Source organism: Borostomias antarcticus (assembly GCF_949987555.1).
Source record: "Borostomias antarcticus genome assembly, chromosome: 2".
NCBI lineage: Eukaryota > Metazoa > Chordata > Actinopteri > Stomiiformes > Stomiidae > Borostomias > Borostomias antarcticus.
In genome coordinates, this window is record NC_140235.1 from 29,954,991 (window position 1) to 29,971,677 (window position 16,687).

The following is a 16,687-nucleotide window of genomic DNA, read 5'->3' on the forward strand; positions in this document are numbered from 1 at the left end:
AATGACAATACCTGTAGTAACACTGCAGTTACATAGGAACATCCATGTAATTATAGGTCGGGCTTATGTAGTTACATGAGTGGAACTGGGTACAGAGAAGAGGTTCTCCAGGGGTGAACGCATGTTCATATTCATCTCGTTTTACTAACACACTAGCTGCCTTTTGCCACATCCACTTACCTCTGGACAGCCACCCCCATATCTCCTTCCACTTCTATAACCTGTACATGCTAACGCTATACCATAAAACTATCATTACATGACAGTTACTATACAATTACAGTGCCTTTACAAGAGGTATGTCAACTTTTAAAGGAAAAGTGTTATCAAATGATTTTCTCAGCTTAAGAGATTTGTCTCATATAAAGCTTCAAACATTTCTATATATAGTCTCAAACATTTGTATGAATCTATTCAATAAACCCAACAATGGCTTATTATGAATCCTTTTAATGTGAACTACAAAAAAAGAAATGAGACAGCATGAACTTTTAAGACTAGTCATTATCGTCACACTCAGTACAGGTGTGGTCTACCACGGAGGTGAATTCCTTTAGGGGGTCGGGGGGCGAGACGCACACACACACACACAAACAATATCTTACAATATAAAACAGTGACGGCAGCCCAATTGCCATGGGGGCCAACCCGTGCATACCCTTCTCATCCTCTGTACACTAACATTCAGGCAGAGAGGAACAGTCCTTTCACCACAGAGGGGGGAGGGGGGGGGAGGGGGTAGAGGGTACATGTGGGTACGGGTCAGTGTTTGCTCTTCTTCGATTTCTTGTGGGAGCGGTGTGGCGAGCGAGATTTGGACCGGGACTTCTTGGCAGATTTCTTGGGCGTCCGGGACCGCGACCTCCTGGACCGCTTGGGCGTACGCGGGGACGAGGGCGACCTGGGAAGGACCACACGGTGAGATGAGAGATGGGTCAGGGAGGGGTCAAATCTGTCCCTTGTACCGGGCGCTCTAGGTCACCAAATGGCAAGTAACGCCACATCATATTTCATACATCACTTAACAGAAAAATAAATGAATTACTTCCTTCACAGTAACAAACAAGATACAATTTGTGTGTGTGTGTGTGTGTGTGGTGGAGGTGGTAGAATGGCAGACCTTTTGGATGACTTCTTGTTGCTGGAGCGAGGGGAGTCTTTGTGGGCGGAGCGCGAGCGAGACACGTCCTTGGGGTAGGAGCGTTCCGAGCGCTCCGACCTCTCAGAGCGCGGCGAAGGCGACCGGGCGCGTCTGCTGCTGCTGGTCCTCGTTGGGCTGGGCGAGCCGCTGTGACGCCGTTTCCTAGCAAACGCGGGAGACAGACGTCTGTCAGGGACGACGTCGGCCAATGAGTGATTTGCATTCCCGGGCAAACGGTGACACGGCAGCAGTCAGGTAAACATGTTTTCCGTTGTTGCTATACTGAATGGAACACAGTGTCATATTAACCACAAGTACCTGTCTTTCCTGGTCGGTGTGGATTCCTCCTTCTCTCTCTCCTTCTCTCTCTCCTTCTCCTTCTCTTTCTCCTTCTTCACGTCTTTTGAACGCGCCTCGATTTTCTCCTTCTCCTTTTTCTCCCTCTCTTTTTCTCGTTCAATTTTTTCCTTTTCTTTTTCCTACGAAAAGACAAGACGGCCAAGTTTAATCAGACTTGAGCCAGAAGGTGGCCATTAGCTCCGCTACGCGTGGGTTGGACCCAGCTCTTTTAAGGTGCAATGCTAGCATTGTCTAAGGTTTTCATAATTTCACCATGAAATAGCCATCTGCACCGTATAAAGGCCTTTAAAAATGTTTTCCAGGAGAGTGCCTTGGATCTTTTTTGTTTAATTGAATCAGACTACATACCTTTTGTAAGAGCTTGTCTCTGTAGTGCTCTACTTGCTCCTGGAGGCTCTGACCAGACTTCTTGGGCCTCTTCCCAGACTCCAGCTCGTCCTGGAACTTCATGACCTTAACCTGAGAGGAGAACAATCGGGTCAAATCTCACATTCAGAACAAATAACGTGGACCGCAAAACAAAAGCAGAACCGAGTTTATTTGGGTTCCTTCTGAGTGAAGACGCCCGTTTTTTTTAGCTTGTGCGTGTTGGTTCTTCCCCACAACAGGACAGGATGTATTCATTTGGAGCAATCATGTAGTGTGTTTGAGCCTGTGTGTTTGTCTGTCTGTCTGTCTAACTCACATACAACAAAAACAAACAGTAGAAATGTAATCATGAGAGGTTACTGAGGGAGCTATGGGACAGCGGTACCTCAATCTCTCGCAGCTTGGAGCGTTTCTCCTCGTTCATCTCCGACTGCTTGGCCTTGGAGTCGGGCTCCTCTCTGACGGGGTTAGAGTAGCTGTGGGGGTCCTCGGAGGCAGGGCTTCGCTCCTCATCCTCACTCTCCACCTCCGCCCTATGGGGGAACACCAGGGGTCAGACATGGGAGGGTTCTAACAGAGCCATTCCATAGTTAACAGAGGGTAGGTTCTAACAGAGCCATCCCATATTAATACAGGGTAGGTTCTAAGACAGCCATCCCATATTAACACAGGGTAGGTTCTAACAGAGCCATCCCATAATTATCAGAGGGTAGGTTCTAATAGAGCCATCCCATAATTATCAGAGGGTAGGTTCTAACTGAGCCATCCCATAGTTAACAGAGGGTAGGTTACATGAATATTCTATTGTCTTTTTGGACATAACATTTTCTTCTTCTCGGCTACTCCTATTAATCACGTGGATCGTCAAATTAAGAGTAAATAAGAGTCGATCTTATTTATTTAATATATTACTGGGCATTAGTGAATATAAGTAGAAACAGAATCCTATATAGAATCAAGATACAAAACATCACGAAATTTCAACTCACTTCTTTTCCTCCGGTTGTTCGAATATCTCCCATTTGCATGTGGTCACAGCTGAGGAGGAAAGGGACCAGGCTGAATGGAGCTGAATGGTAAACTTCTAGCCTCAGAGCATGAATGTGAATGAGTGAAACAACCCACTGACTATATACTTCTACTATCAAATCGTCTTTGTCCACGTTTGTCCATTTCTGGTCCTCCTCCTGACCTCTCACCTTGGGACTCCAGCTCAGCCTCGTCCACTGCTTCCCACTTGGAAGGTGCTACTTTGAAGGCGGCTGCTTTCGTCCCTGAGTGTTCCACTAAGAGACGGGGGGAGAGAGAGGGTCACGGCGCCCGTACGTCCAACCCCCCCGACAGACCAGATACACACCGCTGTCTCCCCTAGGATACAGCGTTCGTTACGTGTCCCTGTGCAGGGCTTTTCCTGCATAGAGGATTTTTTGGCGCCCCCCAAAGACATTTTAGCCAGAGCCAAAGGAAAATCACCAGTGCCAAAATGCTAAAAAATTAGAATAAAAAATCAAATCCTCTATTCAAATCCTCTCCAAATGTGTTTGATAGCTTGTTTCAAGTGCAGCCCATTCCTCTTTCTTGCATTGTCCATGGTTTGGACCACTAGTAATCGAGATCAATAATAGACAAATTATCAGTATCTTAAACAGTTTAGCTTCATATCCATTTTGATTTCCCACGACTGTGAAAAGTGAGCTCAGTCAGAACGACAGCAAAGAATATAGGCCTATATATGCTGGTAGTCTACTCGGCATAAAACAAAGGTTTCCCCCACAAAAATTGTGTGCGCATCACCCCCCAAAGACCCATTCTGAGCCAGGAAAAAACCCTGCCGTGTCCTGCTTTGATCTACCGTCTACTTGTTCGTTTGTACTGCCGCGACCCAACAGCCCGGTTACAATGCGTTTGCGTTGGAATCTCAGGGCCGTGTTAGCTAGCCAGCGGGCGTGGGGATCTCAGGGCCGTGTTAGCTAGCCAGCGGGCGTGGGGATCTCAGGGCCGTGTTAGCTAGCCAGCGGGCGTGGGGATCTCAGGGCCGTGTTAGCTAGCCAGCGGGCGTACTCACAGGGCACCCCGTCCAGGTCCTCCTCCACCGCCTTGATGGGCACGCCGTCCAGGTCGTCCAGCGGGGCCCCGTCAAGGGGGGGCGCGTCCATCACCGCCGCGTCGATGGGCATGCCGTCCATGTCCTCCAGGAGGGCCCCGTCCATGTCCTCACCGATAGGCGCGCCGTCGATGTCCTCCGCAACCTCAGGCGCCGCCAGGGGCAGGCTGATGGAGCGCTCGAATGACGGAGTCTGGAAACCAGGAAGGGGTTTCGGGCACTTCAGAAGCACATTCAAAGATTACGATTCAGAAGAAATATATTTTAGGATCGTAGCACTATTGAACAACCAGCATCAACATATAAGTACATTTCCCACTATGCCCATAAACTACATTTCCCACTTTGGCCATACTCAGTATTTCACCCTTTCTGGGTACAGGGTGTCTAAGTGGAAGCAGGAAGAGCCATACCATGGGACCTTAATTCGGAAAGAATATGTACAGTAGTCAATGGCGATTAACAAATAATTTCTTGATCCTGTCTGAATTGCGCCATGCCCATCACATATGATGTTTGTCAATTTAAAACATAATTTTGCAAGTCAAGAAAGTCACAGTTTGTCGTAATAATATACAGCTGTTATTCCAGAACATGATTAAAAGAGGTGAAAATCACTATTAGTCTGGCCATGTTGGGAGCTGCAGGAATGTGAAAGGAGAGTTAGTCAGTTCTCTAAGAGCTGGCATGCGAGATCAGCCTTACAAGGTTTTGGTGAGTGTTAAACGAGTGTAATGTTGGCTAGCTAATATTAGCTAACGTGGGAGTTAACTGATAAGCAAAATGTATGTTTTAAATTAAAAAACAGCATATGTGATGTCATGGCACAAATCAATCGGGATCAAGAAATTATTTTTCTCATGCCATTCACTACTATTCATATTTTTTCAGATTTAAGGTCCCATGACGGTTTTCTCTTCCTGCTTCCGCTTAGGCGCTCTATAGGCCACTGCATTCCCTCCTTAACCCAACCCCCCCACAGCCTCCAGCTATGGCTAAGCCAAGGACGGGCTGAGAAAGGTCGCGTGCCGACCTCTAGGATGGCGGCAGAGACGGCGACGGGCGCGGGAACGGGCTCCTTGTCCGAGGGGAGGTTGACCAGGCCCAGGAAGATGTTCTGGAGCTTGATGAGGAAGGGGTCCGGGTAGACGGCCCAGTCCTCCCACGCCCGGAAGCACGACATCACCCGTTGCTATGACGCACAGAGAGACGGAGAGGTGGGGGGGGGGGGGGAGAGAGAGAGAGAGAGAGAGAGAGAGAGAGAGAGAGAGAGAGAGAGAGAGAGAGAGAGTGTGAGAACAGTGAAGCAGAGAGGGTCTACTTATGTACTCTAGCTGAGTCTACTTATGTCCATGCAATTTATAGAGATGTTGAAGGTCTTTTCCCCTCAAGGCTCTCTAAGGTTAAACACAAGAGATACCGGCTGCATTTTCTACAGTGTGTTCGGGGTGATTCGGCTGAGTACCTTGAAGTTCTCCGACTGGAGGTGGCCCTGTATGGTCCTGTACGTGGCGTTGAGGTCCGAGAACACCTGGCAGAGTTTGGTCTCAAAGCTGGCGGGCAGAGAGAGAGGACAGGGTCACTAACGGCCATCTGGGTAGGTGTGCTCGGTTACGTCGTGACAACGAAATCCTAATAATCAAGTACGCATTTTCAGAAGAACCACTCGTACGCTATTTGCTTGGTAGGTTGTCCCACCACGAGCAACGGTGCTAGTTTAAGTGCAGCTTAAACAGCCGTGTGACTGAAGCGAATCCGGCGACTTACTATTTCCTGTAGTAAGAGGCGTTGGCGACTTTGGCGGACGAGTTGTACAGCACGTCGGACACGAGGTACAGCCTTGCGATCTGGGCCAACAAAGACAAAGACGAGAGAAATGGATGCTGAGCGACGGACTACGGACGGATGGGACGGCGTGTGGTCCGGCGGGTGCGGGGCGCAGCGCTTGCCTTCTTGGGGAGCGGCGTCTTGAGGATGGACAGCGACTCAGCCACGCACTCCACTATCTCCTCAGCGGCGTCCGCGTGGCTCAGGCAGAACAGCATGGCCTCGGCGATGTCGCCCTTCCTGGGGGTGAGACCGCGCAGGAGCTCCTCCAGCTTGTCTCTCTCTCTGGGGAGAGGGGGGGCGGATAGAGGGATGGGAAGGGTGGTGAAAAGAGGGAGGGGGAGGGAGAGAGATGGGGGGAGGAGGAGGGGAGGGCGGGCACAAAAGAGGTTGACAAGAGGATGACGGGAGGGGGGGGGGGGGGGGGGGTGAAAAAGTAACGAAGGAGAGGAGAGAGAGGAAGGGGGAAATCAAGCAGATGAGGTCAGAGTATCAGCATTGGGCCGTAGCGCTCGCTCCACAGGGACAGGGAGTTACAGGAGGAACGCTTCCGCGCTTGGCACCTTTCAACACTTCTCGGGCTGTGTGGTAAAAAAATAAGGGAACCTACTCTTCTTTTAGGCAGCCTTTCTTGCCGGGCTCGTCCTCTTCCTCCTCCTCCTCCCCCTCCTCGAACGTGCCGTGCAGGTAGGGGTTGAGAGGAGGCGGGCGCCACAGAGAGCCGTTCTTGAACATGCGGAATTCCTCCGTCCGCCATTTTGTCGGCGCTTCTCCCTGGAGAGGTCAGGAGACATCGTTCAGGAGCGTTCACAGGAGCGTTCATCGCTCTTGAAGAATGAGCTGGTCGTAGCAATAGTAGTCGTAGTAAAGTGCTCTACGGACCTGTAGTATGGAGTAGATTTTCCACCGGTAATACACGTGTGCTGGGCTCTGGTTCTCAAACAGAAACCTGCTTCACACGGGAGGGGAGCGGGTCAGCATTCTGCACCTCACAGGGCTCTAAGGTGCAACCATTTTACTCGCATTTGCGACTAAAAATTGTTTTGTGCGATCAGAAAAAATCATTTAGGAGCACACTGTGCGAGTACTGTTTTCAACTATTTCACTCGCATTTTTTGCCTAAAATAAATCCATGCAAATTGGATCAAACTAGTCAACACAAGTCCCACAACTTTTTTTATTTTTATGACAAGTCCTACGACTGCAACCTGCAACGCGCAGAACTCTCGTGATGACGCGCGATGACAGCTCAGCTGCCCTCACTCAAAAACGACTGTGCAGGCGCGAATGCCCCTGTCAGTAACGTTAACAAAATGAAGCCCATTCAATTGTATTTTGCCAGGCAAAGTTGAACCAAGGAGAGAGAGGAATTCGGTGAGGCCCGGGGGGAGTCGAATCAACTGTCACTCAAAAATCTATTGATTCGATTAGATTCAACATTAAACCGTAGCCTACCAGTAACTTACTGGATCCACATCAAAATGCAATGAAATACCGACTTCGTAAAAAATGCGTGTCATAACGATCAAATGACATGTTCCTTTGCATCTACATTAAACTAAGCTTTTCCACGGATTTTAAAATTTTTGAATGATTATTTGTGAAGATATTGGGCTTTCTTCCCACGTTTTTTCACGGCACCAGCAGCTATTTCATATCCCTGCCTAAGTTCGCAAAGCATTGTGTGAATTTTCATATACCCCTCGGTTTCAAATCAGCATCTGATAACCCTCGTTTTGGAGGACTGTTTGAACGTCCACTAGCCCTCCATATGCTCCCTAGCCCTAGAAGCTAAAAGGAATGGGACACTACCATACGCGTGAACGCGCAAAATGTAGGGGTAGGGCCAAGGGTTAGGGCTAAGGGGGGGTATTGGGATTGGGCCATAGTCATGAATAGTCATTCATTAGAACCAATGAATATGATGCAGTGTGTGGGAATAGTATGGTCTTCATTAGGACCAATGCACATGATGAAGTGTGGGAATAGTATGGTCTTCATTAGGACCAATGCACCTGATGAAGTGTGTAGGAATAGTATAGTCTTCATTAGGACCAATGCACTTGATGAAGTGTGTGGGAATAGTAGGCTATAGTCTTCATTAGGACCAATGCACTTGATGAAGTGTGTGGGAATAGTAGGCTATAGTCTTCATTAGGACCAATGCATATGATGAAGTGTGTGGGAATAGTAGGCTATAGTCTTCATTAGGACCAATGCACTTGATGAAGTGTGTGGGAATAGTAGGCTATAGTCTTCATTAGGACCAATGCATATGATGAAGTGTGTGGGAATAGTAGGCTATAGTCTTCAATAGGACCAATGCACATGATGAAGTGTGTGGGAATAGTATAGTCTTCATTAGGACCGATGCACATGATGAAGTGTGTGGGAATAGTATAGTAGAAGAGGATGAGAGCTCCTATGGTGAGCAGGTTATTATTGTTTATTGTTGATGGCAGTAGGCCTAATGTGTGTGTTGCTAATAAAAATCTGTTATTTAAAATTTTACATTGCGCTCCTAAATTTCTTTCTGTGCTCCTAAATTTTTTCATTTAGGAGCACATGTGCTCCTAGTGAAAAATGTAAGCTTAGAGCCCTGCCTCAGATACGCAGCAGCGCTGCAGCTAGGGCTGGGTATCCATTACAATTTTAAGAATCGATTCGATTCCGATTCACAAGGTTCAGAATCGATTATCACGATTCAATATCAATTCGGTTAGTGTACTACAACCTGTTTTTTTTAGCTGTAACCTTAATTACATGACTGCCAAGTTATGCAACACATCAATACTAGGGCTGGGTATCGATACTGATTTCCAAAAATGAATGAATGAATGAATCATTGAATGAATTAATGAACTATTCATTCCTTCATTTATTCATTAAATAAAAGATCGATTTTGGGATTCATGAGTCGATTCTGAATCATTTGATTTTTTTTAAACCCAGCCCTAGCTGCGACGATAACCGACAGGTGGGGAAATGCTGGCGCTCACCTGTACATGGGGTTGTTGATCTCTCGGTTCATGATCATGGCTTCGAACATGGGGCCCTCACGCACCACGAACTCGATCATTCGGTGGATGAGAGAAAGCAAATTCCTAGAAGAAAAACACAGTTAAAGCATACAGATTGAGTGGCCGGGCCTCGCACCAAACACACTGCCTGCCCGCTAGCCTCATCTACGCCTCTGGTCCTACACACACTTTACAGAAACAACATTCATGTGTAAAAAAAAAAAAAAATGCTAAAAGATCCACAGTGCAATGAGTATTAAACCACTGATATTTTATGTGCACCGATTTAAATATTTCACCTTAACACTAAAGGCATCTAAAATTATCTGAACTGCCTAAACCTAATTATCCTAAACAGTTGACACAAGTTATGAAACCGATAAGTCATTAAACTGATAATTAATTATAGTAGGAAATTGCTTAGCTACCGTCTCCCTACCAAACAAGTTGAGATAGCAAGGAATGGGGGGACAGTGGAACTCTAGAGAGTGGGTGGCAACGCGAGAGGGGATTGGAGAGACACTGGATTGACAGACGAATCGGCCAATACACTGCCTCTGCAACACCGCTCAGTGACGAACCAAAGCAGTATAGGATTGTTGGCCTAAATAGGCTAAATAACAACAAACTTGGTGGAAATGTGAATGAATAAAGAGCAAATGGGTTGACAGAGAATTTGACTGGGGAGGGGGCGGGGTCTACAGTGCTGTGTCTGGGTTGATGTATATTAGCCTAAAGTGGCCAACAAAACAACAAAGGGTGTCTGTCTTTCATTGGACAACACAGATCAACATTTACTTGGTAGTATTGGAGCCGATCGTACCAATGGCGGGGGTAAAATTCTGTATACTTTCCCAATCCATCCCATGATGCTTTGCAGGGTCCCTCGCTGCTGCAGACAGTTCAACTTGTGTTGCTCACCAAGGCCAATGTCAAAGGTCATAGGGACTAGTGGGCAGGGGGGTGTTTGGATTTCTGAGCCGGGGCCGGGTCTGGCCGAGCCCCTGGATTGGCTGGCAGAGGCTGAGGGGGGCGGGGCAGTCTAGGTGAGCAATAGTCATAGGGGCGGGGCCTGATTATGAAGGACCTATCACAGCCTGCGTGGTATTCATGTGGGTGTGTTTACTATGCGACTATTTAATAACTCGCCAAATATGTGGTTCTGTGACCTGATGAGGTACAGTAACATGGAAACTCTGTGGGAGTCAGTGCTCAGTCAATAAATTATGACAGCGCAAACTACTACGCTGATGTTTGCTGGCCAGCTTTGAGAGTTAGGTAGGTGTGCAAATGTACGAGTGTACTATTAATGGATCCTGCAAGTGTGAGTGAGATACTGTATACTACTTATCAACACAAAGCTTGTGAGATAACAGATAATAAACGTTTATTGGCCTCAACTGTTGCTCACCCATACGGAACGCCCCCCCGGTAGCATGCTGTGATCCAACTGATCAAACTTTTGGGTTCATTCTTATGGGATGTTTTTGTTAAGTTTTACACCAATTAAAAAAAGAAAAACATGTACCTTTCTGTTGGGATAACCACTTTGACTATGGCTTGCGACAGAGTCTGTATATGAAGTCACATCAGATAATAAACATAGAATATGTGAGTATTGTTAAAAGGCAACAGGTGCAAAAATATATAATGCATTTGAAAACTGCATAGAAAAAACAAGTTTCCTTTACTGCTGTAAGTTTTACAAAAGTTATATCATACCCTATCTCTGCAAATAAAGACATTTCTTACAGGCCTATTAGTTCCACACTTACCCTTGATATAAAAACACCTTTTGTATAACCACTCACTACTAAATACCTGGGCTTACAGCTTTCCCTAAACCCAAGTTTTGAAAATTCTACTCAACTACTCTGTTCAATGTATGGTAGAGCAAGAACAACAGAATCTATGACCAAGAACCTGACCTAAAAGACTATCCTGGCTAGCAGAAAGCACAGCTCATATCTAGAAGACTATCCTGGCTAGCAGAAAGCACAGCTCATATCTAGAAGACTATCCTGGCTAGCAGAAAGCACAGCTCATATCTAGAAGAGAAAGCTCGGCTGGGGCGCTGGGAGTTACCTTGTCGAACTCCTCCTTGTTTTTGGGCGGAGGGAGGAGGGCTGTGTTGGGGTTCTTGAGCCTCTCGCGGGGCTGGGCGTTGAATGGCAGGCCGGAGGGGGGCGGGGGCAACGTGTGCTCCATCATCGAGGGGGGGATGTAGATGGGGTGGGGGGGGATGGGCACGCCCTTGCCCCAGCCCAGCTTCATCTCAAAGTTCATGATCATCTTGCCTGGGGTGTGTGGGGAGAGGGAGAGGGGGGGAGAGGGGGGGGGGGGAGAGAGGGAGGGAGGGAGAGAGAGAGAGAGACCCGATGAGATGCCACAACGCTAGCGTTCACCCCCCCGTTTCATCCGCAATCGATCGAATTCCAAGCGTAATACGCCGCTATAAGGCTGGGTATCGATTCGAATTTCAAGAATCGATTCGATTCCGATTCACAAGGTTCAGAATCGATTATCACGATTCAATTCCATTCGATTCAATATCGATTCGGTTAGTGTTACTAAAACCTGTTTTTTTAAAGTTTTTTTTTAGCTGTAACCTTGATTACATGACTGCCAAGTTATGCAACACATCAATACTAGGGCTGGGTATCGATACTGATTTCCAAAAATGAATGAATGAACTATTCATTCCTTCATTCATTCATTCATTAAATTAAAGATCGATTTTGGGATTCATGAATTAATCAATTTTTTAAACCCAGCCCTACGCCGCTATAATCTGACAGCTAATTGTGGAGTGTGAAATGAGAGCCTGATCCTGTTGTGTGGGTGATATCCGAGACATGGCCTGGCTGACACAATGAGACTACTGTGGGCGGTGGGGTGGGTTGGTCCGGCCGTCGGCTACCGTTGAGGTTCTTGAGTGCACGCTCGGCGTCCCTCCGGCTCATGAAGGCCACGAAGCCGCAGTTGCGCTCGCGGGCCCTCTCCTCGTCCGTCCGGGGCCACATGATCTTCACGCTCGCCAGCGGGCCGTAGCGCCCGAACTCCTGGCACAGCATCTCCTCGTTCATCTAATCAAATCAAAGCAAACTATATTTGTATAGCGCATATCATACACAGAGGCAACACAATGCGCTTTAGAGAGAGCAATGGGGGGGGGGGGGCATAGGTCTACACACCACAACAAGACCAATCACGAGGGGGGGAGACAGGAGGGGTAGTCCTTATTTAAGATGATCTCACTCCACTCTAAATCAGGTTTCTTCTTAAACTGAACAAAGGTGGGTTTAACTTTTCATAAGGCGGGCTTAAACAAATCACTGCAATAGCGCTACGACGTTTCATAGTTCCATCATCACACCAGCCAACACTGCCCGTGCTCCACTTCCTTCTAATCCCCTCATACCCCATTTCCACCAAAAGAACTGTTCAAAATTCCTGGAACCTTGGTTCTGTCCAGAGAACAGGCCCACGTTTCGACCAGTTTTGAGCCGAACCGTTGTACGCCAGCCCACGCCCATGATGTCGTCACGGTTCGCACTGAAAAACTATTTTGTGGTGCCGGTTCGGAACCAGCTTTCGGGTTCCCGAACTCATTTTTTTTTGGTCGAAATGCTGAGAACCATTCAAAATTAGGTTCACGAACGTCACCTGGGGGTTGATGTTTCCCAGGTACAGGTTTGTGGTGGAGGGGTCTCCGACGTCGTGCGAGCCGGGGGCGGAGTCGTCCAGAACTGCGGCGAGAGAAAGGAAGCAGGGTTTTTGATACGAGGTCCGTTAGGGGTGGCGACGTTCACTCTCAGCCAGATGGATATATTCAAGGCATGCTGTACACTGTATTAAGTCAAAATTACCACTGGACGGACGGTTTCTTCTTGAAGAACCATCCGCTAAAAGAAGCAGAAAAGCAGTATATAAATTGTTTTCCAAACCCAAGAGTGTACAGGGGGGGGGGGGGGGTCGTGGTGCAAGTGCAGCGTGCGCCAGATAAGGGGTGTTATCCCGAGACCCTGGGGGGGGCGTGAGAGGCTGGCGGTCCAGCCGCGCGCTGCCGAGAGAACGCAGACACTTACACGAGCGTCTTCCTTCCATGCCGGAGAGAGGCTCGAAACGACTGACTCGCCCTTTCAACTTGTGCCTTTCATCTCTCTCCTCCTGTATCCTGAGAGAGGGACAGAGAGAGAGAAAGAGAGACATGGTCAGTGTGGACATGGTCAAAGTGCTGTGAAGCACTTTGAATGCAATTCAAAGTGCTTCACAGTAATAAAACAAAGGCAACACACAAAAAAACAGTTAAATAACAAGGGAAAGAATCAATAAAATACAATAAAAATGATAACATCTGTAAAACCAGATAAAATAACAGCAATAAAATCAATAAAATAGCTCCAAAATAAATAAGAGAAATACAATGCACTGTGAATCGTTCATTCAAAAGGCCTGTGAGAAAAGTAGTGTTTTCAGTCTGGATGTAAAGCTCATAGTGGTGGGTGTGTGCCTGAGATCATATGGAGGCTGGTTCCAGCTCTGGGAGGCATAAAAGCTAAAGGCTGCCTCGCCTCATTTACACCTGACTCTACGGACAGCTGAAAAGCCTCTCTCTGACGACCTGAGGGGTCTAGTGGGCTTGTACGGTATTAGCATGTCAGATCAAATCATGGCCAATCTTAAAAAGGCATGGGGAGGAGGGAGAAAGAGAGTGATGTGTGAAGCTTACTGTTTAAGTTCTTCCTTGAAGAGCTCCAGGTTACTTTTCTTCTTTTCTTTATCAGTTGGTTTCTTCAGAGTCTGGGAGGGGGGGGGTGGAAAGATAAGTTTCGAGAGAGGGTGATATGACTGACAGAACGACAGGAAAATGCTGACGACGGTGATACGTACATTTCTTTTGTCTAATGCTAAAAATTGCGGAGGGGTTTCCAAAGGCAGGAAGCTTTTCGTTTCAAAGCGGGATTTGGGTTTGTACAGCTTGCCCTTCTTATCGTCAGCAGCAGCTTCTTCTGTAAAGGCAAACACCAAAGAGAACAAACAGTTTTGACAAAATACTATGTAATACTTAGTATTCAACATTTTTGTGTAGGCCTACATTTTCAATTTGTATAGTATTGAAGCACACAATATCTGTAAGTATTACATTTCATGGTAACTTTCGGGCAAAGTCTCCCTCAGTAAGTAACATAGCCTTACCTTTTGAGGCATTTGCGATGCCACCTCGGACAAAAGCCTTGACCTTCCCCTCGCCTCCTTCGAACGCAGCAAGAAACTCCTCGTAAATCTCTGCAGCTGCTCGCTCATCCTCCTGCACCACAGCACGCAATACAGTTAGCATCTTTCACAGGACACTACACTAGTAGACCCTGTATATCACAGTGATATCTTCCCAAAACAAACACTTTAGTCAGTATGCCTTTTAGAATGCAAATAATGAGTGTGTTGGATGTGGAAAGTGAACTTGATTCAAACTGCATGGTCACACAGTAAGACATTACCTTCTTTTTGATTTCATCTTGTTCCTTTTTGCTAAGAGTCCTCTTGGCTACAGCCATTTTACCAATGCTAAATGACTTCAACTTGCTCTCAAGCAGCGCCTGAAAATGTAAACAAAACACATTTTCTTAACTAAATCCACAGTAAAACCATAGCTACGTCTATGCTATTATTCAAACAATAGCTACGGCTATGCTATTATTATGATTACTGCCCGATGTATGAAAAGTGATTTGTCTCTACTTGTGTCTTGAGGCTTGACAAGTCTTCTTGTTTCGTAACGACAGTGTTGCTGGTCGTCAACTAGCTACGTTAGGCAACTTAGCTAGTGCTACATGTATCTATCGGGTAGGTCTACTAGCTAGAAATAACGTTAGTCTCTGTGTAATAACCAAACACATAGTGGACTATAGTTAGACAACTGTTAGTCGATTACTGTGACCGTAAAACAGGTAATGTCCACAACACAAAGTTCCCTGGCTAGCAGGCCTGAGCCGGAGGTCTCGACTCCGTGCTGGAGGCGGCAAAACATGAACTTGTTGTGGCAGCAGCTCCGTTAGCTAGCTTAGCCAGCAGCATCGGGGACCAGCAAGGTGACACTGGGCTCAATTAGCTGACGTTAGCCAACACACACACAGATTAGACGACACATTAGACACTTTTATAGGAAACACGCTGTACCCTAATCAATAAGGTTATGCGCATTTCTGGCGATATAAACCTTATCGGCTAATGTGCTCCACTCGTTTCGAGCTTACTAGCGCTACCTAGGCCTAAACTAGCGAGCTAACACAGGCTAGCTAGGCGTTAGCTAACGTTAGCTAGCTAGCTACGTGGTCACACCGCGCCCCCACTGCAATCTTGCACGTGTAGAGCAACACAATGTGACACTTTCCCAACCACAACTGTTAAAATACATCAGTGGTTATTATTATTATGAAAAGCATTTCAAAGTATATGCACCACAAACAGTAACTAAGGACAAATAATGAAACCTTTGCGCTGGCTTTTTGAGATCCACCAGGCGTTCGGTCCGCCATCTCCGTACTGTTGAATAGGTCGATTACCGATTGTTGGATGAAGTGTGTTAGTAGTGAAAATAATCAAATACGAACGTATGGATCAGGGATCCTGAGGGGTCAGGGAAGATTTTTTACAGCTCATTATCTGGCCCCCGGGTGATTACTGTTTTTTTGCTTCCCTCTGGAATATGTAGGGGTGGGTCGTTTACCCACCTCCCTTGTTCTCTGTAAAGCGCATTGTGTTGCCTCTGGGTATGAAATGCGCTATACAAATAAAGCTTTGATTGATTGATTGATTGATGGATATTAATTCAAAGGGGGATTTAAAATATAAGAGATAAATTCCCCTTTTTTATATAAGATAAGAGGGGGATTTAAAAACAAACAACAAACAAGTATTTACATATGTATGGCATTTCTCTATGTTTGTTTCTAATTTGTGTTTGGTAATGCAAAATGTGCAACTAGACTAATAATTATTGGTAAATATTAGCCTACGTAGCCTATTATTCTTGTTTTAATTGTAGGCTATTATTAATCATTCATGTTTGAATCCTTAAGGTTTTTAAAACGTAAGGGAACATTACAAAATGATACAGTAACATAGGCTCTGAATTAAAAGGCTAAAGAACATGCCCCTACCTTATTAGTCCACAAGATGGTGCCACCATCTATCTGTTTATCTATCTATCTATCTATCTATCTATCTATCTATCTATCTATCTATCTATCTATCTATCTGTCTGTCTGTCTGTCTGTCTGTCTGTCTGTCTGTCTGTCTGTCTGTCTGTCTGTCTCTGTCTGATCTATCTATCTATCTATCTATCTATCTATCTATCTATCTATCTATCTATCTATTTATACCATTCATCCATCTCTATTCATTCATCGATAGGCTATGCGTGTCTGCCTGTTAGGGCACATGCAGAACGTTGAAACTGACAAATAGCACTACATTGACCCACATTGGGCCTAATTGGACCCACGCGATAATGTCGTCATATAATAACGTTTTCAAGATTAGGCTGAACATTTTCTTCCCCTTTCCCCTGCCTCTGTTCAATACATTGTCACAGGTTCCAGAGATTTTCATACAAAAAATAGGCCTAAGCCTATAGGTAAGAACATTAACAAAATGTCTTGATTAAAGTGATTCCTTGATTAAAAGTGAAGATTTTCATGTCTCCAGGTGTGTCATAATCTAAGGCAAGAGATCTCTCCATTGCCAAGCCTACTTCCAGGGCGTCTTTTATCCCAGGTTTTGGAAAAAGGCAGCTGCTACCCCCTCCCTCCTGCTACGCAGAACAAACGCTATATTCATCTGCTCCAGCTTGCCGTCAGAAAC

The 16,687-nt window shown here is 46.2% G+C and overlaps 1 protein-coding gene across 2 annotated transcripts; it reads right to left on the reverse strand.

Annotated features, from left to right (window-relative positions):
- Window positions 1–447: 447 nt before the first annotated feature.
- Window positions 448–15,360, reverse strand: u2surp (U2 snRNP-associated SURP domain containing; the record flags this gene model as incomplete). Of its 2 annotated transcripts, none has more annotated exons than XM_084461565.1 (26): window positions 448–901; window positions 1,121–1,303; window positions 1,460–1,620; window positions 1,850–1,960; window positions 2,256–2,403; window positions 2,860–2,908; window positions 3,070–3,156; window positions 3,936–4,167; window positions 5,008–5,166; window positions 5,440–5,527; window positions 5,742–5,821; window positions 5,924–6,086; window positions 6,412–6,575; window positions 6,684–6,750; window positions 8,801–8,905; window positions 10,350–10,393; window positions 10,907–11,118; window positions 11,742–11,907; window positions 12,488–12,570; window positions 12,691–12,726; window positions 12,910–12,998; window positions 13,554–13,624; window positions 13,715–13,833; window positions 14,021–14,132; window positions 14,323–14,421; window positions 15,316–15,360. In XM_084461565.1, the coding sequence occupies 26 exons, from the start codon at window positions 15,358–15,360 to the stop codon at window positions 763–765; spliced, it is 3,012 nt and encodes a 1,003-aa protein (XP_084317691.1). In that variant the 3' UTR covers window positions 448–762. The 2 variants fall into 2 exon arrangements, with proteins under 2 accessions (XP_084317691.1, XP_084317690.1); XM_084461564.1 differs by having other exon boundaries at window positions 1,121–1,327.
- Window positions 15,361–16,687: the final 1,327 nt, after the last annotated feature.